The 26179-nt window shown below is 37.3% G+C and overlaps 1 protein-coding gene across 4 annotated transcripts in view; it reads left to right on the top strand.

The window, feature by feature from the left end:
- LOC150109078 (uncharacterized) overlaps positions 1-26179 on the top strand; it is a 324345-nt gene that overhangs the window by 242941 nt on the left and 55225 nt on the right. For all 4 annotated transcript variants that reach the window (XM_090411522.1, XM_090411531.1, XM_090411541.1 and 1 more), the window contains exon 10: positions 15375-15458. In XM_090411522.1, coding sequence (XP_090267648.1) covers positions 15375-15458 — 84 coding nt within the window. The remainder of the gene's footprint in view (positions 1-15374; positions 15459-26179) is intronic.

Here is a 26179-nt window from a genome sequence, read left to right as displayed (position 1 = left end):
GGGTGAAAGAAATGATTGTTGTGGCAGGTACGAATGATTTGAAAGGAGATAAAATGGAAATGATAGAAGACCTGAATGAATTGTTTGAGGTAGCAAAAGAAAAGAGTGAGAGAGTTAGAATGATTAGTCTTTTGCCACGGTATGACAGTGAAATGTTTAAAAGGAGGGCTATAATTGCAAATGACTTTATGCGTGGGTTATGTATGACGAGTGGTGTGGAATTTGTGGATGTGTGGAGTGAGTTTGATGGGCGAAAGGATCTATATAAGATGGATGGCTTGCATTTGAATGGTTACGGTGTAAGAAGACTTGAGAAAGTGTTGCTGAATGTAGTGGATGTGCAAACTCAGGGAAACTAGATTTGTTGGGGGGGGGGGGGTAAAGATACAGTCCTTATGGAGGCAGTTGAATGTAAGAATGAATATAATATGCCAGAGCAAATAAGGACAACAAATCTGAGTGGGATAGTTAATATAAGGCATCAAGGTAGGGTTGGGGCTAATGGGGGTCTTAAATTCATGTACACTAATACTAGGAGTATTAGGAACAAGAAGGAAGAGTTTTTGGCCATGGTTGGCACTTCCAGACCACAGGTTATAGGTATTAGTGAAACATGGCTGACTGTAGATGATATAACTAGTGGGATTGAATGTGATGGGTATAGTGTGTTCAGGAATGACAGAGAGAATAAAATGGGGGAGGAGTATTGTTGATGATAGCTGATGAGCTCCAGCCAAGGAGAATAGAAGTTGAATTGCAGGATAGAGAAAAGAGCACATTTGAGGCCATTTGGTGTGAGATTGTGGCTAGCAGAACTAAATATACAATTGGGTGCTGCTATAGACCAGGTGATGGAAAAGATGGTGGTGACAGTATGCACAAGCAAATAGAAGAAATGGGTGGAAGGAGGGTGATTATTATGGGAGATTTCAACTATGGTCGCATTGATTGGAGTGAGGAGAGGACACACGGAAGGAAGGAACTGGATTTTATGGGTTATTAAGGGATAACTATCTGCGACAGCATGTAATGGAAAATACTAGGGGTCAGAGAGTGCTTGACCTAGTAATTACATCTGAGGATTTGGCTGTAACAAATATGACCACATTGCCACCAATCGGTGAGAGTGATCATAGGGTCTTAACTTGGGAGGTGGCTAAAGGTGTAGAATTTTCAATTAAGACAGGGTACATGTGGAATTATCGGGCTGGAAAGTATGACAAGCTTAGGAGTTTGATTGGTTCAGTGCCATGGCATGTACAACTGCAAGGACTAGAAGTTGATAGTGCATGGGAGGTAGTTAAGAAGTGCTTGCATGAAGCAATGGCTGACTGTATACCTAGAGTCCGTATAATAAATCAAGTAGGGGTTAAATGGATGAATAACACCATTAAGCTTGAGTTGCAAAAAAAGAAACAACTATGGAGGGAATTTAAGGAGAAGGGTGACCGGCAGGCACATGAACGGTATAAAGCACAGGCCAGAAGGGTGACGAGTGTGGTAAGAAAAGCAAAAAAGGATTACGAAAGAACATTGGCCATGCAGGCTAAAGAGAATCCTAAACAGTTTTTTAGATATGTAGCAAGTAAAAGGAAAAATGTACATGGCAGATTGATTTTAAAGAATGCCGATGGTAGGGAGGTAACTGAATCAGTTGAGATAGTTGAGTTACTGAGTGAGCACTTTGCAAAAGTATATCATCCAGGTGGTGACATTGCAGAAACGAATAAACCAGTAGATTATACGGGAATTGTGGTTAATGAAGTGGAGGTGAGTAGTCTATTGCATAACCTCAATGTCAATACATCTGTGGGATTGGATGGTATACCAGCTCGTGTTGTACGAGAAGCAGCTAAAGAATTGTCAGTACCCTTGACCATTTTGTTTAATTTGAGTCTCGGGTCTGGGTTAGTCCCGAGCGGGTGGAAAGAGGGGAAAATAGTTCCACTGCATAAAGGTGGTTCCAAGACTGCTGTAGTAAATTACCGACCGATTAGCATATCAGGAATCATTGTCAAGGTCTTAGAGAAAATAGTCAAGAGGAAAATACAAGATTGGATAGAAGAAAATGGGATACTGTATCGGGGACAGCATGGTTTTGTGAAGGGTAGGTCATGCCTCAGTAACTTGCTCACGTATTATAACACAGTGACGGCTGAACTGGATAAGGGTAATGGTTTTACGGTGATTCTACTGGACCTTGCCAAGGCCTTTGACAGGATTCCACATGGAATTCTAATCAGTAAATTGCAGCATATGGGAATGGACATAGGGTTGGTGAGATGGATAGGAGGGTGGTTGACGGAGAGATATCAGAGAGTGGTTGACGGAGAGATATCAGAGAGTGGTTTACTCGGGAGTAGAGTCCACAAGGCGGCCTGTGACTAGTGGTGTGCCACAAGGATCTGTTCTTGGACCACTGCTGTTTAATTTGTTCATAAATGATATAGGAAATGATCTGAGAGGAACAGTTCATTCGTTTGCGGATGATGCGAAGTTGGGTAGGGCAATAGTGAATGCAGATGACGTCAAAATTTTGCAGGATGATTTGGATAGATTGGAGGTCTGGGCTAAGGAGAATGGATGTCAGTTTAATGTGGCAAAATGTAAGGTTATGCATTTTGGGGTGAAAAGATTGGCGGCAGTTTACTGCATTGGTGGAACCGTGCTCCAGGAAATTGATGAGGCACGAGATTTAGGAGTGTTGGTAGATAAGGAATTGAAATTTAGGGGACACATTGCAAAAGTGACCAAAACAGCTCATCAAATCACTTGGTTGCTGAAGAATACGATGACAAGCAGAGACAAGCAGGTTATTGTTCCTCTGTATCGAGCCTTGATAAGACCCCATCTAGACTACTGTGCTCAAATTTGGTCACCTAGGTTTCTTCTTGATGGGGAGGAGGTGGAGAGGATCCAGAGGCGAGTGACCAAGATGATAGCAGGTCTGTGGAATGAACCGTATGAGAACAGGTTGAGGATTTGTGGGTTGCAAAAATTGGTTGATAGGCGGAGGAGGTGAGATATGATTGAGACATTCAAATTACTGAAGGGTTTCTATAAAATTAATTCAGAAGATATTTTTGAGTACAGGGCTGGTTGTGGGAGGACTAGGGGACATCCATGGAAACTGGGCAAAAGTGTGGTTAGTAAAGGTGTTAGAGCTGGGTTCTTTACTTTTAGAGTAGTGAATGAGTGGAATGCGCTCCCTGAGTCTGTGGTGGATGCTGTGACAGTGAATGAGTTTAAGGCGAGGTATGATAGATACTGTATGAATGTCAAATAGTTGTGATGAATATGATTTGGGGCCTCCCTCGATGAGTCCAATGACTCCCTGGAGTTGCCCGTAATAATAGTAATAGTAATTATAATAACGGAATTAACTCACGTCAATTATTCTTTATTTGTAGAATTTTCACCTGAGTATCACAGGCATCATCATTACAGGTACAAGGCTAATTAAACAATAACTGTTATATTCACAAAGCGCCACCTAAGTAGCTAAGGTTAAATTTCCTAAATATATTTTATTATTATTTATTTATTTTTATTTTTTTAAATTTAATTATTTAATATCATAAAAAAAAAAAGACCTAACGACCCAGACTTAACATTTGGTTCAGATATGTGGATGACATTTTTGCCATATGGAAGGGCACCTCAGAAGAACTACAACTGTTTCTCTAAAAAATTAATGCACTTCATCCAAGGATCCAGTTCACCCTAGAAGTAGAAGTAAATAAGCAGTTAGCATTTCTAGACCTCTTAATTCTTCACCAACCAAATGGTTATCTTCAATTCACAGTCTATAGGTAAGAGACTCATACAGGCCAGTACATCCACGCTGAATCACATCACCATCCCAGCCAAAAGGCAGTTACTATAAAAACACTAGTTCTTAGAGCCCACTCCTTTTGCTCTTCAGAAGAACTTTTATAAAAAGAATTACAGTATATTAATTCCTATTTCATATCCAATGGCTATAACAAGTCCTTTATAAAAAGAACTTTAAGTAGTCGTGCTCCAGCATCCTCTTCAAGTACAGAAGAACCTACACATATACCTATCCCCTATGTACAAGGGGTTAGTGAATGCATAGCTAAGCTAAGGTGCTAAAACCACTAAATATCTGTGTGGCTTTTCGACCCGTCAGAAAAATCTCCACTTTCTTAATGTCTCCAAAGGACAAGCTCCCACATCTCAGCTATCCAGGTGTCTACCAGATTCCCTGCTCATGTGTGGATTATCATATTTTGGACAAACAGGAAGATCTGCTCAGGTCCAGTTAGAAGAACACCAGTTGTACATCCAGTACCTTGAACAGTCTGGAATTGCAGAACATGCCATCAACACCAGACATAGAGTTAAGTGGAACAAGACAAAAGTCATTCACAAAAGTCGGTTCCTAATGGAACCGCTATACAAAGAAACATGTGAAACATTACTTCACTCCCCTAACCTAAACAGATCCGATGGTTTACGTCTTTCCCCCTTGTGGGAGATAGTACTGTATAAGGCAGCAAATCTTTCCTAACATATAATTGAATACATATATATATAAAAAAAAACAAAACAAAATTATGATAATTAAATAATTATTATTTAATAATTAAATTTAAAAAAAATAAAAATAAATTTATGAAATTTAACCTTAGCTACTTAGGTGGCGCTCTGTGAATATAACAGTTATTGTTTAATTAGCCTTGTACCTGTACTGATGATGCCTGTGATACTCAGGTGAAAATTCTACAAATAAAGAATAATTGACGTGAGTTAATTCCGTTATTATAATTTTATTAAACATGATATCAGAATTGGAGATGTTAATGCCAGCTCTTTGCTTTATGCGGATGTATTATACTTCTAAATAAATCTGCTACAAGTTTGCAAGATTCCCTGGCGAAAATTGAATAACTGTTGTAATAGATATGGTATGAAGGTCAACAATAAAAAGACAAAAACAATGAAAATAGGTAGAATCGTTGAAAATGTCAACTGTGGTGTGAACGTAGAACCTGTGGAACAAGTAAAACATTTCACCTAATTAGGCACAATATTTAATTAAGATTAAACTAAATATGGAAATAGACAACAGAATCAACAAAGCTGGTATGGTAGGAAGTCAATTCAATAAATTCATAAGCCTATCCACGCATTTAAATTCATATGGAATAAGAGAGAAATTAGTCGGAACACTAAATTAGCTGTACACAAGACAGTGTTCAAACCAGTTTTAAATTATGGATCTGAGAGCTGGGTCAGGAGTAAAACACTCGCTCAAAGACTAGGGACCGCAGATATGAGAGTCCTGAGAAAGATTAGAGGCATGAACAGATGGCATCAATGGCAATATCATATTAAAAACGAGGATATTCGGAAAGAACTTGTTAGCATCCGGGAATGCGTTAGCAGAGCTAATCTCAGGTGTGTATGGTCCGTTAAACAGAATGGGAGTAAAGATTAGCAAAACAAGTGTTCTCTGCCAGGTTGGCAGGAAAACGACCCAGAGGAAGACCAAGATATAGGTGGATTGATATGGTACAAAGTGCCTTAGATGATAGAAATATAAACTCTGATAATGTTGGAGTCTTGACAAGTAACAGACTGATTTGGAGGAAAATTGTAGATGGGAAGTTAGTAAAGATGTAAGTTTTTCATGTAGTACTATCATATCCTGTACATCCCTTGAGGGTACATGTCAGGAATTTGATGATGATAATAAATTTTCATTGTTATTTTATAGCCCAGTAAGCAAGCAATATTTGCCTTTGAAAGTTTTTTTGAAAGTGATAGAAAGCTTACATTTGGAATGAGTTGCCTTTGTATTGCATTAGTTTTAAAATGCACAAACACCCCAAGAACTTACTTGCCTTTTATTGCTTTTTTTTTTTTTTTGGTTTAAACGTTTCACTAGTGTTACGTCATAGCTTTCTCTATATTTTACTGATTTATATATTCCTATTCTATCTTTCAATTGCTAATTTACTTCTTCAGATATCGGCCCTAATATACTTACATCTAGGATTGTTTTCTCTTCGGATACTGACAAATTTATATTATGCTGCGCCAGCCAGTATCCTATAGCAGAAAAGATCCTTACTCAGGTAGACAATACTAGATTCTTAGGCGTTCTTACACAATGATTTATTTTAACATGGCCATATAGATTCAGACTGCAGTTATGACCTAAATCTATAATTATATACACATTCTAATTCTTTCCGGCCAAAATAGGTTCTATTTTTATAAGTGGTAATTCAGAATCGTAGTTAGGCATGACTCAGGTTTAGGTAAATAAAACATGTTTGTTGAAATATCAAAGCAAAATACACTAAAGAAATTCATACATTCAATTTTTGTTTCATTGCTAAATAAGGAAACTCGAGTTCAGAGATATAACATGCTCTAAATTAAATCAAAGGTTATAAAGCATGTAAAACACAGTAACTGGAAAATGGGATAGACTGCAAATAGCACGTTAAGCTAAAATTTCCCACTCAAGCTATTCATAAGATGACATAACAAACATTATAATGTTACTCCGTTACTATAAATCTACAATCCTAATCTCTTTATGTTAATTCAATCACATACAACACAAAAGACTTCTTCCAAACAATCCTTCTTATTCCAAAAGGAGTTTTAACTATGTAATTAAGGTCTGTCCACAAAATTCTTTAGAATAATGTTCATAATTTGCATTCACAAATAATTTTCTCTCTTCAAAGGAATTCTAAACATAATAGAGTAATTCTACTTTACCGAACTTTTTCCTGCTGTCTTTCAGCACCGTGGGTACATCTGGTTGCCTCTTGTTTATTGGCTGTCCTTACGGCAGCGTAGGGGCTATGCTACCTTCATAATTACTGCCGATCATGGACTCGATTCTCTGCGTCTCAGGAAACATTCCTTTCGATGGGACTTCTCTGCGAGGGCTCGATTCTTCTAGGGCTGGAAATCTCACCTTCAGCTCTGTGTGGATTCCTACAGCATTCTCAGGAAAACTCGCCATCCGACATCATAATACTGATGCTTTATCCCCCCTTGGGAAGTCGGCACAGGTGGTATTTTTGTCACGTTTAGTAAAAGCAAAATACTGTCTGTCCTCCCTTCTGAGGGGAATTTGAAAGTAGCCAGAGTTCAGATCCAATTTTGAAAACACTTGCTCCCTCCAGGCCAACCAGTAACTCTTCTATCGTGCATACAGGGAAGTCAATTGGTTTAGTGACTATATTGACTTCCCTTAGGTCTAGTACAAACCTTAGGTCTCCATTTGACTTTTCAACCAGAATGAAAGGGCTGTTCCAATGGGAGTTTGACCTCTCGATGATTTCCACCTTTTCATGTTCCATTAATAATTTCTTCAATTTGTCTAGGTGTTTCGAATGTGTCTGGTACTGCTTAACATATATCAGTGTCCCAGAAGTGACTTGCACCGTATGCTCAACCATGTTTGTGGAGGGTAGGGAGGTGATTCCCTCAGTGAATACCTGGGGATATCTCTCATATGCCAGTTGAAAAAATTCTTTGAGCTCCTCCTTAATGGGATTGGAGTCATGCAGCTTCAGAGCATTGTGCACGAGTCTCTCCCTCCACCCATCTTGGCTTTCCCCCCAATTATCCTCCACAACCGACCTAGTTACACTTATTTTGCTTACATTATCGGGACCGATTTTAGGTTTGAAAGTTCTCCCACAGATTGACAGCGATTGGTTAACAAAGTTACATACAAATTGATTTCTTCTCAAGAAGTCCAATCCCAACACAATTTGGTTGCCCAGGCCCAAGATCTCAGGGAGAACTATCAGTCCGTGCATAAAGCTTATGGGGAAACAAGGCATGGAAATGTTTACATTAATTTTTGTGGTGGAACAAAATTCAACTCTGGCAATACCAATGATTTTGTGGGGTTGTTGAAGTTCAACCAAGCTATCATTACTCAGGGTGCTTAGTTTTTTGAATAGTGAATGAGGGATGACTGAAATATGTGCTCCATTACCTAAGAGGAAATTGCAAGGGATATTCTCTATGAAACCTTCGACCAAGATGAGGTTCTTTTCATCTTGCATCTCTGTGGGGCTCACACTCTGCATTTTGCAGAGCTTTCCCTTAGTCTTGATTTTTGGAGGCGACTGATGCTTTGATTCGCTTTTGGGGAGGTTTAATATTAGAAATCTCTCCTGAGACTTCTAATATTAAATTTCTTAGATTAGCGTTCTGTGCCATGTCTCTCAATATTCTCTCTCTTTCTTTGACTACCTCATAGCATTTATCGAGGCTTTCTGCTCCCTTCAGGTGTGCACTTTCTTGCAGTTCATGGGAGAGGCCTGTTCAAAACTGTTGGAGCGCTACCCACTCAAGGTGGTCTCGTTTCTCTGGTGAGGTTCTCAGTTCTCGGGTGAGAGTCAATATTCTATTAATAAAAGTATTGACTCTCTCCCCTTTTCTTTGGAAGCACTTGTAAAGCTTGCCAAGTACATGAACAATTCCTCCCCTGTAGAATTCAGAGATCAGAATGTCTTTGAATTGTTCATATGTCAGGGTTCTTCTTAGGATGGGTTGCGAGCAAAGAAATTTCTTTGCTCTCCCTATTAGCCTTCCACGTATGAGCATGACGAGTTTGTATGTCACCTCCATTCCTCTGAGCTCCTCGACGTGTTTAAAGAATGCATGCACACAATCATCTTCTCCAGAGAATTGTGCGAATACTTGCAGGGGATCAATCATTTTGAGGAATTAATTCAGTGTCATCCAATTCTGAGCCCGTTTGTTGAGACATACCTGCATTCATCTTAGAAACTTAATAATTACACTTTTTCACACTCTCTGTTATTCCAACAAATGCACGAAAGATTGTCAAAAGGGGAGAACCTCTCACAACCAAGTGTTCCATAATACCATACATATGGATGAAGATGGACTTTTGTTGTCAAAACAAGACGTCACAGGGAGGTGGAAGGAAAAAATTCTGGTTCCTAAAGTCATGATTCCTTGGGATTTGTACTCTTTTCATCATGCAGACATAGCCGGACATCAGGGTATCCACAGAACCTGGAAAAGGGTGACGGACAGATACCTATGGAAGGGCATGAGAGAAGATATTGAGAACTATGTGTCATCGTGCCATGTGTGTCAACAGCAATCTGCCATTTCTGATAAAGCACCACTGCAACCATTCCCGCTCCCCTCACAGCCATTTCAAGCTGTGGTTATGGATATTGTGGGACCCCTCCCCACTACCTCAAAGGAAAACAGGTACATACTCGTCGTGATCAACATGTTCTCAAGGTTTCACGAAGCCAGAGCCATGAAGAATGAAACGGCAAAGACCATGGCAAGCAAGCTCTTCAAGCTGATTTTCTCTAGATATGGAACTCCAGAAACGCTTTTGTCAGACCAGGGTACCAACTTCACAGCCGAGGTGATGCTCCAACTCTGCAAATTATTGGGAATAAGGAAACTGTTTACTTCCCCATATCACCCCCAAGGAAATGGGATGTGCGAGAGGATGAATCAACTCTGAAGCTCTCTCTCTCCAAGCTAGCAGAAGGGCGGGTTTCGGAGTCGGATTCCCATCTTGTGGACGCCTTTATTGTTCTCCATGCAGCAACAAGGGAAGCCCCTTGTTGCTGCATGATTTCAGAAATTCAAAGGCGAGCACTGGATTCCCAGACATCGATGAGTACTTGACCAACCTCATGAAAGAAAACAGGCTGGCACAAGTTGGTGGCAGAGTTAAGTAATGCGTGTTCCCAACGTGCCCGGTCGTATGCAAATAAATTGAGAAAACACAAAGACTTAAAACTAGGAAACCTAGTCCTGTTGGAGCAGAACTCTGGGAGAAAAAAAGGGGGAAAATTTGGAAGGAGCGCCACAGGGCCCTTTGAAATTATAGAAAAACTATCCCCCGTGACATACAAGATAAGGGAGACAACACATCAGGGAAGAATCTTAGTAGTCCACTCAGATCGCCTAAAGTTGTACAGATGTAGATCAAGTAGGTTGGTCTGTCTAGGCGACTCCCTCAAAAACATCTGGGGAAAGGGGGGAAATCAACAGAAAACAGAGGCTGTCTGGGGAACATGACGAAAACACATCCTAGAGCAACCCCCGTACACGAGAGGAAGCAACAAGAGAGAAGAAGAGCAAAGCATGTCGAAGGAATATCTTCCCGAATGCTTAAGATACAAAGAAGCACCGAATATACATCATGGGAATGAGCAAACTCAGTCATGTCATAAGGAAACAATACAGTCACCTGGGCCGAGATACGCACTAAGGCCCAGAAAGAATGGATGGTTCATCCCCAGAGAATTGAGGGAGAAGCAAAAAGAGTTTTTCTAGAAAATTAGAAAATCTTGCAAAGAAATCATTCATTCAGAATCTAACATACTAAACTACACAGACACAGACCTGCACATCAGCTGAAATTAAAGTGAAACTTCTTCACATATGTATAAAATGGCACTTATTTTATGTACCGCGTACTTTAATCTATTTTGATCATACCAAGATTGAATTAGAGAATGTCTTAAAAGAGGAATTTGCTAATATTATTTAAGCCTCATTTTAGTTATATATAATGACTGTGAGATACCAGATAGATATTAAAGTAACAATTCATAGACGGTATACACATGCCCAGCGTAACGCCGGAGGCAATAGCTTATGCGGAAGGTACGTCGATGTGAATACAAGAGTATAATAGCAAAGGGGAGAGCAAGGGATGAACCCAAGTGGAGAAAAGATATAGGTCGTATGCAAAGGGGACTCCGAAAAAAGGGGATCCTCAAACAAAGAATATAAGGAATGAGTGCCGTATCTGCTCTCTTGTCTTATCGTTTTCATGGTTCGGAAGTTAGCCGGTGGTTCGAGTGAGGGGGATGAAGCGTCAGTACTATGATGTCAGATGGCGAGTTTTCCTGAGAATGCTGTAGGAATCCACACAGAGCTGAAGGTGAGATTTCCAGCCCTAGCAGAATCGAGCCCTCGCAGAGAAGTCCCATCGAAAGGAATATTTCCTGAGACGCAGAGAATCGAGTCCGTTATCGGCAGTAATTATGAATGTAGAGCAGCCCCTACGCTGGCATAAGGACAGCCAATAAACAAGAGGTAACAAGACGTACACATAGTGCTGAAAGACATCAGGAAAAAGTTCGGTAAAGTAGAATTACTCTATTATGTTTAGAATTCCATTGAAGAGACAAAATTATTTGTGAATGTAAATTATGAACATTATTCTAAAGAACTTTATGGACAGACCTTAATTAGATAGTAAAAACCACTTTTGGAATAAGAAGGATTGTTTGGAAGAAGTCTTTTGTGTTGTATGTGATTGAATTAACATAATGAGATTAGGATTGTAGATTTATAGGAGTAACATTATAATGTTTTTTATGTTATCATATGAATAGCTTGAGTGGGAAATTTTAGCTTAACGTGCTATTTGCAATCTATCCCATTTTCCAGTTACTGTGTTTTACATGCTTTATAACCTTTGATTTAATTTAGAGCACATTATATCTCTTAACTCGAGTTTCCTTATTTAGCAATGAAACAAAAATTGAATGTATGAATTTCTTTAGTGTATTTTGCTTTGATATTCCACCAAACATGTTTTATTTACCTAAATCTGAGTCATGCCTAACTACGATTCTGAATTATCACTTATAAAAATAGAACCTATTTTGGCCGGAAGGAATTAGAATGTGTATATAATTATAGATTTAGGTCACGACTGCAGTCTGAATCTATATGGCCGTGTTAAAATAAATCGTTGTGTAAGAACGCCTTAGAATCTAGTATTGTCTACCTGAGTAAGGATCTTTTCTGCTGTAGGATACTGGCTGGCGCAACATAATATAAATTTGCCAGTATCCGAAGAGGAAACAATCCTAGATGTAAGTATATTAGGGCCTATATCTGAAGAAGTAAATTAGCAATTGAAAGATAGAATAGGAATATATAAATCAGTAAAATATAGAGAAAGCTATGACGTAACACTAGTGAAACGTTTAATCCAAAAAAAAAAAAAAAAAGCAATAAAAGGCAAGTAAGCTCTTGGGGTATTTGTGCATTTTAAAAGTAATGCAATACAAAGGCAACTCATTCCAAATGTAAACTTTCTATCACTTTCAAAAAAACTTTCAAAGGCAAATATTGCTTGCTTACTGGGCTATAAAATAACAATGAAAATTTATTATTATCATCATTATCAAATTCCTGACGTGTACCCTCAAGGGGTGTACAGGATATGATCGTACTACATGAAAAACTTACATCATTACTAACTTCCTATCTACAATTTTCCTTCAAAATCAGTCTGTTACTTGTCAAGACTCCAACATTATCAGATCTTATATTTCTATCATCTAAGGCACTTTGTACCATATCAATCCACCTATATCTTGGTCTTCCTCTGGGTCGTTTTCCAACCAACCTGGCAGAGAACACTTGTTTGCGAATCTTTACTTGCCCATTCTGTTTAAGTGACCATACCACCTGAGATTAGCTCCGCTAACACATTCCTGGATGCTAAAAATGTCAAGTTCTTTCCTAATATCCTTGTTTTTAATGTGATATTGCCATTGATTCCATCTGTTCTCGCCTCTAATCTTTCTCAAGACTCTCATATCTGTGGTCTCTAGTCTTTGGTCAAGTGTTTTACTCCTGACCCTGCTCTCAGATCCATAATTTAAAACTGGTTTGAACACTGTCTTGTGTACAGCTAATTTAGTGTTCCGACTAATTTCTCTCTTATTCCATATGAATTTAAACGCGTTGATAGGCTTATGAATTTATTCAATTGACTTCCTAACATTCCAGCTTTGTTGATTCTGTTGTCTATTTCCATATTTAATTTACCATCTTCCCTAAAAATTGTGCCTAATTAGGTGAAGTGCTTTTCTTGTTCCACAGGTTCTACGTTCACACCACAGTTGACATTTTCAAAGATTCTACCTCTTTTCATTGTCTTTGTCTTTTTATTGCTGACCTTCATACCATATCTATTACAACAGTTATTCAATTTTCGTCAGGGAATCTGGCAAACTTGTAGCGGATTTATTTAGAAGTTTTATTAACACCTCTGCATAAAGCAAATAGCTGACATTAACATCTCCAGTTCTGATATCATGTTTAACACGTTCATTGCCTATCGCGTGATGCGACTTCTCACCGGCTGGCCGATCACGCGTTATCGCGTGGACGTCGGAATAGCAGCCACAGCGAAACGGTGCGTAATATTTATATTGGTCCCTTCCCTAGTGGCCAACTTTCGTGGAGTTGGGATGGCTGCTAGCCCTTGTCTATTGTTTATGTTAGCCAGTGCACACAGTGGCGGCGTTCAGACAAGGCGACGACACGACGATTTTGTTTAGTTATTCGTTGATTTAGCGTGCTTGAAGTATGGTTTTTATTTATTTTGAGTATTGTTTTTGTTTTTTTTTTAGTTAAGTTCCCTATAAATGTTGATTTTTGATAATTATTTTTTCTATTTGTACGTTATTTTTAAAAATTCTATGTGATTATAAAAGACTGATAATTAAAGTTATAATTATTATATTTAAATGTTTTTTATTTGTAAAAATATATAACTTATTTGACCGAATTACATATTACGCAATATCGCGTAATAGATATTTAGAGTACATAAATCCTATGTACATAATAATAAAAGCTTATAAATAATATATTAACTTATTTTGAGCACAATAAAAACTAAATAAAAAAAAAAAAAAAATTTGTCCAACACACGAAATTCCAATTTTAAGCTTGGCAATGAACATGTTAATACCACTTTCCTTCATAATGTGATCCATACAGATAATGAATAACAGAGGGGATAATGTACATACTTGTCTCACACCAGGTTTAACATTAAACCATTTTCCTGTACTTCTTTCAATTCTAACTGCTGACTTACAACTGAAATACAGACTAAGTATTGCTTGATATAATGCCCCATTGACACCATATAACTGCCGCATATTGAATAGCATCTCTCTCTTGGTACCTTGTCGTATGCCTTTTCCAGATCGACAAAACTTAAATACAGATCTTTGTTATATTCTCATGCTTTCTCAACTATTTGTTGTAAAGTGAACATCTGATCCTGTCAGCTTCTATTTGTCCTGAATCCAGCTTGTTCTTCACCAAGCTTTTCTTCCACAATTCTTCTCAACCGTTTCTCAAGTATACTGGCATAAATCTTGCCTGGAACACTCAGTAGGGAAATACCTCTGTAATTCTCACATTCAGTTTTATTTCCCTTTTTGTATATATGGGTACTATTAGAACTCTACTCCAATCATTAGGATTTCGTCCCTCTGTCCAGGCCGTGTGAATTATGCAGTGCAGCCACCTTTTATTAAGACTTTTATACCTCCATATTTGAGTCGAATATCATCTGCTCCTGCTGCCTTTCACATTTCCGACCTTTGATGGCTTTTTTTTACTTCAAGTATGGATATGTATTCCTGACTGCATGCCTGGTCAGTGTTTTTTTACCACTGTGCTATCACTGCTTGTTTCATTTAGCCATCTTTCGAAATAATTACTCCATACTTCAAAGATATCTTTTTCTCCAGTTTTCATGCCACCTTTATCATCTCTAACTCCTTTTACAGCACTCTTTCCTCCATTTTTAGCTTCTGATATATTTTACTGACTTATATCTTCCCTTTCTATCTTTCAATCGCTAATCTACTTCTTCAGATATCGGGCCTAATATACTTACGTCTAGGATTATTTTCTCTTTGGATACTGGAAATTTATATTATGCTGTACCAGCCAGTATCCTATAGCCAAAAAGATCCTTACTCAGGGAGACAATACTAGATTCTGAGGCATTCTTATGCAATGATTTATTTTAACACAGCCGTATAGATTCAGACTTTTCTCTGAATCTATAGAGCCGTATTAAAGTAAGATACTGTGCAAGAATGCCTCAGAATCTAGTATTGTCTCCCTGAGCAAGGACTTTTCTGCTATTGGATACTGGTTTGCACAGCATAATATAAATTTGCCAGTATCCGAAGAGGAAACAATTCTAGATGTAAGTATATTAGGCCCGATATCTGACGAAGTAAAAATAGCGATTGAAAGATAGAAAGGGAAGATATAAATCAGTAAAATATAGAGAATGCAATGACGTAGCAACTAGTCTTTCATCTCTTTTACACTGTTATTCTCGTCAAATATCATATCCCTGATACCCTAATAGCTCATGTTTGAAGTGGGGGGGAGGGATTCATAAGTGAGCTCTTAATTAGTGCTTATAATTATTTTACACATACACATATAAGCAAATTGCCTGGAACACATTATCTAAACAGTGGGAATCAAGCAAATTCAATTGTTGAATTTATTTTCAGAAAGTACAGAGATGCCTAGTAAGTTAAATAGCTACAGACCTATTAAACCTACTGAAACAACCAAAGAATCTGTCATAGTAAATGGTAAGTGATTATATTAACTAAAATAAAACCAAAAAAAAATTAACAAATTATGCAGTCTCATCAGTTTATGCTAGTGCATAGTAGCCAATTTAATTATGTTCAACTCATTCACTATAACAGACTACTTAAAAGTCCCAGCTAAAGTCGTATAGCATCCATATTAAGAAAATTCACTGATGTGAACTTTCCACTGTAACAAATTACGTCATTGGTCATGTTCGTTTGCTATAGTGAGTCAGCTGCAACATTTTTGACATATTTAATTGTTTACTGTTTTACTTAGTTTGTCTGTAAATGGTTATGTAAACCATTCATATGTGGTGCTATTTTATGATATTAACCTCTTGACACAGATTTCATTATAATTTTAATTAAAATGAAAAATGAAATTACGAACACCAATATTATAACTATATTATAGCAAACACCACTATTTCTAATCAAAGAAATAGTGTTATAGTACAAGAAAATATACAGACCCTGTACTATAACAGACTATTTCTTTGATTTCTATGAATTTCTTAGTTGACTGTAAATCAGTGTAAAAAATTTCACATATACACATAGTGGATATCTATGCATTTTGTAATGGTTATATTTCATATTGCTAATGTTCGTATGTTATTTGACTATTCCTCAATGGTAGAAGAATGTTTCTCTACTAGTCTTTGATCAAAAAAAATGAAGATGCTTGTTATTTAAGTGGAAACAGTATGCTAGTCCTGAAGGGGAGAAAAATAATGAGAATTATTGAATACTATCTATATATTTCCGAAGACCATTTATATTTATTTTTATTAATATAATAAGCTTAACTAGCAGGTTATTTGTGTTTTTATTTTTATGGAAGAAATAAAAATATGTAACAATGTTTTAGCAGTACATATTGATTGCTAGAATCTAAAACATAACATTCAGTAAATCTGCTATACTCTTAACTGGAGAATGTTAACTGAGAGAGAATGGAAAGTGTTATACAAGAACTTAGCTGTTCTGTTAGGTAAGACTGCTGATATAAATGAACACTTGTTCTTAGATGGATATCTGTTTTGTGTAATTTTGGTAGATCATGTATCCTCGCTCGTCTAGCATGGTATGCCCCAAGTTTTTAAATAGTTATTTGATCTAATAAAGTAACATTTATCTAGGAGTTTTAAGTTGGCTTTTGATTGGGGGGTCTTTGCTAATACAGGCTGTCCCCGGGTTACAGACAACCTGACTTATGGTGTTCCGTACTTATGAACGGGCTCCCAAGGCTCCCCATAAGGATAATTAATAAGTAAATAATTAAATTAATAATTCTGGAACTAGTTTTTGCACATGTAAACAAACCCGCACCTTGCTGCGTTATTAAAGCAGTTCCCGTTATTTGGAAGTCAAATTTAAGGGACTAGGTCACACTTGCCATGTTTGTAGATTGGTTCTTGAACTGTTTTATTCCTGCTGTTGAACGTTATTGTTCCGAAAAGAAAATTCCCTTTAAGATTCTGCTTATGCTGGACAATGCTCCTGGACATCCAACATCTTTAGATGACCTTCACCCTAATGTTAAGGTCATATTTTTGCCACCCAACACTACATTGTTACTACAGAATGGACCAGGGAGTCATTTCTGCATTTAAGGCTTATTACTTACGACATACATTCCTGCAATTCAAGGCTACAGAAGATGATGCCATCAAAAACATTGCTGATTCTTGGGAGGAAGTGAAGCAATCAACAATTAAATGGATGTGAACCAACTGTGCCCTCAATTCTGTGATGATTTTCATGACTTCATAGAAGACAATCTAAAGCCAGAAAAGCTGTGATGGATAATGGCAGTGCACTGCAATTGGACATCAATGAAAATGATGGCATTGACTTACTAGAGTGCCATTCACAAGAATTAACCAATGAAGACCTCATGGAGATAGAAAAGAAGCTGATAGAAACATAAGAACATGAAGAATCAGAAGATCTAGAGCCAAGAAAGTTTACGACAAAATAATTAACTGAAGCCTTTTGTCTCATCGAAGTAGGATTTGCTAAGCTTGAGGAGCAAGATCCTAACATTCAGCAGTTCAAAAAAAGGTTTACTGTGCATTTCATGAGAACATCAGCTGCTATCCTATCCCAATCGCTTTAACAGGCCTTTAAGGCCCACAACCTTCCAGGCATCCTTGGATTTTGTAACCAAAGTATATGAGGATTGGATGGTCACACATCCCCCCGCTTCTAAGTATCCCTGTGTGTTCACGGGGCTGGTTTGTTTCCTGCTTGCGGATGAAAAAACCCTGCTGTTCACGCCCAAGACCGGCTAACATGGCTATGGCTGAGGAAGATCCTTTAGCTCCTCACATCGTCGACGGGAATCAAACCTAGGACACTCCTTCCCCAGGCATATGGTTGCGAAGCGCAAAGCCACTAGGCTAACCGCGCAGACACATCAGCTGCTATAAGGCCATTTATGATGAAAAAAAGAAAAAGACTGTGCAAAGAACTTTAGATACCTTTCAAGAAACTGACTTCAGTGGTAAGCTTTCCTCCTCCAGAAACGGAATCAAATCCTGATTCTCCACTCCAGGTTTATCCTCTAGTACAATCTCCATCATCATCTTTTTCCGATTAATGTTAGCCTACCTTCTTGCCTCAGAAATGTCCCTTCCAGTAAACAAGACATTGATGCAACCTTTAATATTCTTTATTGAAATTTCTCCTCTCCTATCTAAACCTTTTGTACGAGTTTGTTTTTATGTTCTGTTTGTTTGAAAGAAAGAGCACAATAGTTTCTGTAACTTATTATTACAGTATTACGCTGTATTATTATATGAGCCATTATAGTATTGTTATTATTATTATTACCACATGTGCGCTGTTCATTAGGGATCTGAGTTACGTACAAATCTGACTTAGACGTTCTCAGGAACATATCTCGTTCGTAACCCAGGGACTGCCTGTAATAGCAAGTATTGTGATCACTTAAAAGAATATTCATTTATCATTGGTATTCTTTAGCATTGTAATAAGTCTTGTTTTGTTTTAAGAACATTGACTTTTACTTCAGAAATAGGTGTGTTTATTTTTTTTTTTTTTAGCCATAAATGTGGCTTCACAGCATAACTTATTAAATCTGTTACTAGAAAGGTAAAAAATGAGAAATATGAGCCCATCTTTTTGGTCAAAGAACCAGTTCATCTCTGCAGCATTCCGAAATTTGAATTATTATCTTGTCATTCCAAATCTAAACAAATTCAGTTGTCTCATATGACCAAAAATTTAGGAAACTATCTTGTGATGTTCAGTACAATCCCATCACCATACCCATAGAGGGTGTCAGTTAGGACTGTAGGAATCCTGCCCTTTTACACCTAGTGTGTTTGTTGCTTTCATGCTGGTGTGCCTACATGCACATGTTTATTGTATATCCTAGGTCACCAAGGCATCCATAAAGATGCCTTGGTGATTAAGGTGAAATACTGGCCTAATAATTTAATATCTAAATAAATTTACTTGGTTAATTATTATCCCTAGATGTGTCTTTTCATCATCAAATTCCTGACATGTACCCTCAAGGGGTGTACAGGATATGATAGTACTACATGAAAAATTTACATCATTACTAACTTCCTATCTACCATTTTCCTCCAGATCAGTCTGTTACTTGTCAAGACTCCAACATTATCAGATCTTATATTTCTATCATCTAAAGCACTTTGTGCCGTATCAATCCACCTATATCTTGGTGTCTTCCTCTGGGTCGTTTTCTTGCCAACCTGGCAGAGAACACTTGTTTTGCTAATCTTTCCTCACCCATTCTGTTCAAGTGACCATACCACCTGAGATTAGCTCTGCTAATGCATTCCTGGATGCTGACAATGTCAAGTTCTTTCCTAATATCATCATCATTTTTAATATGATATTGCCATTGATGCCATCTGTTCACGGCTCTAATCTTTCTCAGGACTCTCATATCTGCGGTCTCTAGTCTTTGGTCAAGTGTTTTACTTCTAACCCAGCTCTCAGATCCATAAGTTAAAACTGGTTTGAACATTGTCTTTTATATAGCTAATTTAGTGTTCTGACTAATTTCTCTCTTATTTCATGAATTTATTCAATTGATTTCCTACCACACCAGCTGTGTTGATTCTGTTGTCTATTTCCATATTTAATTTACCATCTTCACTAAAAATCGTGCCAAAGTAGCTGAAATGTTTTACTTGTTCCACAGGTTCTCCGTTCAAAACACAGTTGACATTTTCAACGATTCTACCTATTTTCATTGTCTTTGTCTTTTTATTGCTGACCTTCATACCATATCTATTACAATAGTTATTCAATTTAGTCAGGGAATCTTGCAGACTTGTAGCGGATTTATTTAGCAGTATAACATCGTCCGCATAAAGCAAAGAGTTGACATTAACATCTCCAATTCTGATATCATGTTTAATACCACTTTCCTTCATAATGTGATCCATATAAATAATGAATAACAGAGAAGATAATGTACATCCTTGTCTCACACCAGATTTAACATTAAACCACCTCCCTGTACTGCTGACTTGCAACTCAAATAAAGACTAAGTATTGCTTGATATAATACCCTGACACCATATAACTGTAGTGTATTGAATAGCTTCTCTCTTGGCACCTTGTCATATGCCTTTTCCAAATCGACAAAACTTAAATACAGATCTTTGTTATATTGCCATGCTTTCTCAACTAATTGTCGTAAAGTGAAGATCTGATCCTGACAGCCTCTATTTGGCATGAATCCAGCTTGTTCTTCACCAAGCATTTCTTCCACAATTCTTCTCAACCAGTTTCTCAAGTATACTGGCATAAATCTTTCCTGGAACACTCAGTAGGGAAATACCTATGTAATTCTCACATTCAGTTTTATTATCATCAGGAATTCTTCTCTGTGTCCAGGCCTTCTGAAATATGCAGTGCAGCCACTGTAAGACTTTTAATACCACCATACTTCAGCATTTCTGGTCAAATATCATCTACTCCTGCTGCCTTTCTACATTTCAAGCCTTTGATGGCTTTTTCTACTTCAAGTATGGATATGTATTCCTGACTGTATGCCTGTTGAGTGTTTTTTTACCACTGTGCTATCATCGCTTGTTTCATTTAACAATTTTTCGAAGTAATTACTCCATACTTCAAAGATATCTTTTTCTCCAGTTTTCATGCCACCTTTAATATCTCTAACTCCTTTTACAGCACTCTTTCCTCCATTTCTAAGCTTGTTCAACAACCTCCAGAATATCTTACCACTTTCTTGATATTTATTTTCTATGTTCTTGCCAAAGTCATCCCGTGACTTTTGTTTAGCCAGTTTTTACACAGTGTTTAGCTTTCTTACATTTGTCTCTCTATTCTCTAAGAGCACAAACTGACTTATTTGCCAGGAATATGCTTTTTTTCTTTTCCTTCACTGCCTCTTTAACTTCCTATGTCCACCATAGAGTTCTGATTTTTTTATCCTTGCAGACAACCTCACCACATGCCTCTCAGGCTGAATCAATCATGGTTTTCTTCAAGGTTTGGTTCCTGTTCTCAAGCTCTTTCATTTTTTCTTCAATAATCTTTGTGTATTTTAGTCTACAGTTCACCTCTGAGAGCTGCTCAACTTTTATTCGCTTTAAAACTTTCTTACATGTTATTCTTTTCAATATGAAATTCAATTTTATCCTGCTCAAGACTAAATAGTGATCGCTTCCAATTTCAAATCCTCTGTACACTCTGGTTTCCTGCACTAGGGAGAAAACATCACTATCAACAATATCAAAGTCAATGAGACTTTTCTTATTCCTTGCCTCTTCTATCCATGTGAATTTGTGAACATTTTTATATTGGAACATGGTGTTAGTAATAACCAGTCCGTGTCCTTAGCAGAAATCCAACAGGTATTTGTCATTATTATTAGCTTTGCTGTTTTCTCCAAATTTTTCCAAAATATTTTTGTATGTCTGACAATCATTTCCTCCTATGCTAGTTAGATCCCCAACAAGGATCAACTTTTCCTTTTTTATTGTGTCAGTAGTTTTCTCTAGAACTTCAAAAAAATTCCTCTGCTTCTACCTTAGTAGAGCCTTCTGTGGAACCATAGGCACAAATAAGTCTTAATTGCCCACATCACTCTACTTGAGACTGCCTGCCTTTCATAAAGATTAGCCTCATATTTAGTATTTAATACTATGGCTACTCCTTCTTTTCCTTGATTGTCATTGCCTGAATATAACATTTTGTATTTATTGCTTAGAAAGATCTCACCACCCTATTATGTCGATCTGGTACTTATCTAATTCCTCAGCTAGCTCCATTTCTTTGCCATTCAGTCTTCTTATGTTGATAGTACCGATCTTTAACTCTGGTGATGTTGAGTTGGGGTGTGCTTTCAGATTTGTTTCAGTAGCTGACTTTTCGCTGTTCGTCCTGGTTCCCTGGCGAAAACAACGGGGTGGCTTCTTTAACCGGGCAACACCCCAGCCGGCATGAAATTTTGTCATGTTGTTCCATCATTTTGTATATTGATTTAAGCCAATAAGAATACAATTTGGTTGGCTAAATCCCAAATTGCCAGCCAATCCTCGTTCATTCAGTATCCAGGTGGATACCCAACAGGGTGCACCACAAGAAGGTTAGGATTGGACATTAGGTCAGAAGCCGTGGTCGGTTCTCTGCATTCCTTTAAAGGCTAGGTGGAGGTCTCCTCTCAGTTATACAGCTTGACCTTTAAGCACTCCTCGACCCTTAAGCACCCCAAATGTGTATTTTCTCCTCCTCTAAATGCCAACAAGAGAGGCATGCTCAGTGTAGGTCAAAGCTAACTTAGTATCTTTTAGCAAAATTTTATTTTTATGCTGTTATTTATTTATTTATTATTATTTTTAAATGACTGTTCCATGCATGAACAGTGCATTAATATCCCTAACTCCTTTTACAGCACTCTTTCCTCCATTTCTAAGCTTGTTCAACAACCTCCAGAATATAGCAATATAATATAATGTAATGAGACCCTTGTTCTGGAGACTAAACTTTTTTCATGCCATTTTTTGCATTGTTACTAACTATTGGAATTTGATCTCAGAACCTGTAGATTGAAAAGTAGAGAGGGTGTCTGCTTGGCTCATCTCATGCTCTTGGTGAAATACTATAGAGATACATCACCCTATTGACCTTGTCAAACAGGCTGGCTTGAGAATATATGCAGTTTACAGAGATAATGCACTCACATTATAGCCATAGTTGTTTTGGCATAATCTAAGAATCATATATTCCAAAGATTTGAGGTGGGCATTACAGAAAGTTCTACAAACAGCCATGTCACTGTCTACATTTTTAAGGATTTTTACTAGTTCCGTGAAGTGCTGAATGTAGAATCCACTTTTTAAAATGTAATAAGTAAGTATTCTAAAATGTGAATTTCAAGCTATCTCTAAAGATGTATTTAAATTTGACACTACATAGTCCCAGTACCAAGATACAACACAGCAGTTAACAGCTGTGATCTTCAATTCAGTGAAAAATCAAGCGCTCCCACCGATGAAAAAGATGGTAAACCTAGAATGCATCAGTACTGTTGATAGAATAAGGATATCTGTTTTAATCATCATTTAATATATATATATATTATGCAAAATTTTATGGAAAAAGCTAAAATATCACAAAAAGTTAAAAATGTTTAAAAATTGACCAACTTTCAGTATACCTTTTATTAACCATGTTTTTATTTTAAAAAGCTAAATGTACACATGTGTCAGTATCCCTAAAGAGGTTAATTATACATGGGTATCAAAGAAGCATATTTTCCCTGACAATTATTTTGGAGAAATTTATCGAGTATGCCCTGATGTGTTGCCTTTCTAGACTGCAACTGAACAAAAACAGCACAGGTATCTAATTCAGATAAAGGCTGCCTTCTTCCATAAAGTAGCATTGTAATTCAGCAGTAATTTCCTGGCTTCCTGGTTAGTCACTCGCTCATATTTTGGTGTGTGTGGCATCCTCATTACTTTCCTTGTCTTCCAGGGTCTTCTGGCATTTTGTTGCAATTTATTCAACAATTGCATCCTCACAATTTTCATTTTAACATTGAAGGCTATTGTCGATGCATAAAAACTTTTTGTAGTTTCTGCCATGTTGCAGTTGCAAAATGATTTCATTTTCATTATCAGTCATATCTGGCATTTTCTGGTCTGAACCACAATGAGCAAAGTAGTTTTGAATTGTTTTGCTGCTTATTTCTTGCCAACTACCTGCAACAAATTGTACTGCCTTTAAAATGGAAACCTTTGTGCTCATTTCTTTGACTGCTGAAGAAGATGTCAGTGGATTTTCTTTAATTGTTTCAAGGATGTAGTGTACTAATCTTCCATGATATTTTTGATTCTCATGTCCAGTGGCTTTACCAGGGACATGGTGTTTAGCAAGAAGAAATTCAAGTCAAATGTTTTTCAAACAATGTAATTGAGGGTGTGCTGCACAGGTTTCCATAAGTTTAGCAGTTTTACAGTTTTCCACAGTTTAACCATTCTTGAAAAATAATAGAACTCATCCATGCATTCTTGTTGGCATAATACAAAACAGGCAAATTGTCCATTCTAAGCCCTTTAAAGGATTGAGGTTTGGCTCTTTTCCAATAGCCAAACAGCTTCTGTTTTGTCACTTCCTTGACATGTTACAGCATAACATGGTAGTGCTTTTTTTTGAACCTGACAGCACTGCAAGTTTATAGCTCAGGGAACTGTCTGATGTAGCATGGTAAAACAGACCTATTTCGTCAGCATCATCATAGATTTCATCAGGACTAAACTTCTGCAGCAATTCAGGTAGTTTAGTTGATTTCCACTGTTCAGCGCTCACAGTATCAGCACTGTCCTTCTCGCTGTGTGCCTGTCGATAACCAACCATCTCTAGCTTTAAAGCTCACATGGCCCAGCTCTCTAGCTAACTCTTCTGATTTTGTTTTTAACATTAGACCATTAACACGCATGCCTCCTCCAGTTACAATAGAGAACCATTGATTGAGAGACTTCTCAATGTCTGGATCCTTGCCTTCTCACTTCTGTCTTTGGAATTTTCTCTGTTGTCCATCATGTAATTCCTATTCTGCTCACAGTTTGTCCTGCTGGCCTGCCAAATGTGCAATTGTAGATTTTGGAACACCAGTTATCTCTGACAACAACTGGCTTTAGACCAGGGGTTCCCAACCCTATGCCCCCGGGCACCACGGCGCCCGTCGACCAATTTGTGTGTGCCCGCCGCTGTTCAACCATGTGTCGTATAGTTTGAAATAATCACGCAACAATTCATGGCATGCTATATGACACATGACGAGTATTAAACGCATACAATGTAAAGTAAACGCGCATTCGAAGTTGTTCATTCCAGTTTAAGAACTGGAATATCATCATATTCTCCTAATTATGAAGCACTGGCCAATGAAATGCAATGCCAAAGATCACATTAACTTATATATATATATATATATATTTAAATTTTTATATAATGTAAACTTTTAAGTAATAAAACATTTGATTATAATGTAAACTTTGTATGTATTCATTTAACAAACGAATTCAAATAATTTCCTTGAAAAAATAGATGGTACCCGTCGCCCTACTGGTATTTTAGAATGTGCTCTAGGAAATAAAAAGGTTGGGAACCCCTGCTTTAGACAGTTGGCTTTTTATTTTGTCAAGTAAGGGGATTTTATTTGCTGTTAGATCTTGACAGGGGCCTAATAAAAACAAAAAAAAAAAAAATCAAATTGCTACACTCTTTGTTACATGATTTACTAAAAAATTATTTATTAACACACACACACCTGTTTTAATCAAAAGTACACTACCTAGCAGTCACTGTAAGTAGAATCGTTGCACTGTCAAAACATGCTCGTCATCCCTATCAGTATATTGGCACGGACTAACAGCAACACTCTCATGCAACTACATGTGTGCCATCTACAGCTACAGTCCCAATAAAGTGGTAAGGTTGCCCAAATACATGAAACAATTTTGGGTATATTCTTGATTTGTTTGTTCTCCAATATTTGACCCAAATAAACAGCTGCCCAAATTAACTGGAATCTACTGTGTGTGTGTGTGTGTGTGTGTGTGTGTGTGTGTGTGTGTTCCCCACATAATTCAGAAACTCTGCCTCTGGAGTTTCAAGCCACACCAGGTCTTCAATAAGTGGGGGGTATGGTCTCATGTCAGCAGTGAAATTCATATTCCAAACAATCACAAAACAGGTGCACTAACCACTTGGTAAACATGTTGGCAGAGCTACATTAAAGTCTTAGAAGTGGCAAGAATGAAATTTTGACATTCTGATGGTTAAACATTATATTCTTGATGTTCCAGGCCATCATCGATTAGATCAACTTTGAATGGCAAAGATTTGGAAGCTAAGTAAAAGTTCCACTTCATGTAGAAAGAAATTATGGAACTGCTCTGTAAAAATTAATGAAGCTATTACCTGGGTATTTTTATTAGCCTACCAGTTTTCTGGAAGGTATTCTTTATTCTTTCCTTTTGGTTCATGTTGATTAAATGATTTATATACTACTGTTGGTTTGATCATGGAGCATTTGGACAAAATAATAGTAAGACCATCTTTGGCAGCCTTGAATTTCTTTGTGCATTTTTCACTTTTTGAGAGGTAAGTTTTGGATGGTATATTTTACCAGCCATTTTTCTGCATTAAACCATTGTTTTGGTAGATATCTT

This window comes from Typopeltis vanoorti, chromosome 2, assembly GCF_054136105.1.
Source record: "Typopeltis vanoorti isolate ZY-2024b chromosome 2, IOZ_Tvanoo_1.0, whole genome shotgun sequence".
In the NCBI taxonomy this organism is placed as follows: domain Eukaryota; kingdom Metazoa; phylum Arthropoda; class Arachnida; order Uropygi; family Thelyphonidae; genus Typopeltis; species Typopeltis vanoorti.
The sequence above is the reverse complement of the archived record's forward strand: the minus strand, read 5'-3'. Positions and strand labels throughout refer to the sequence as shown.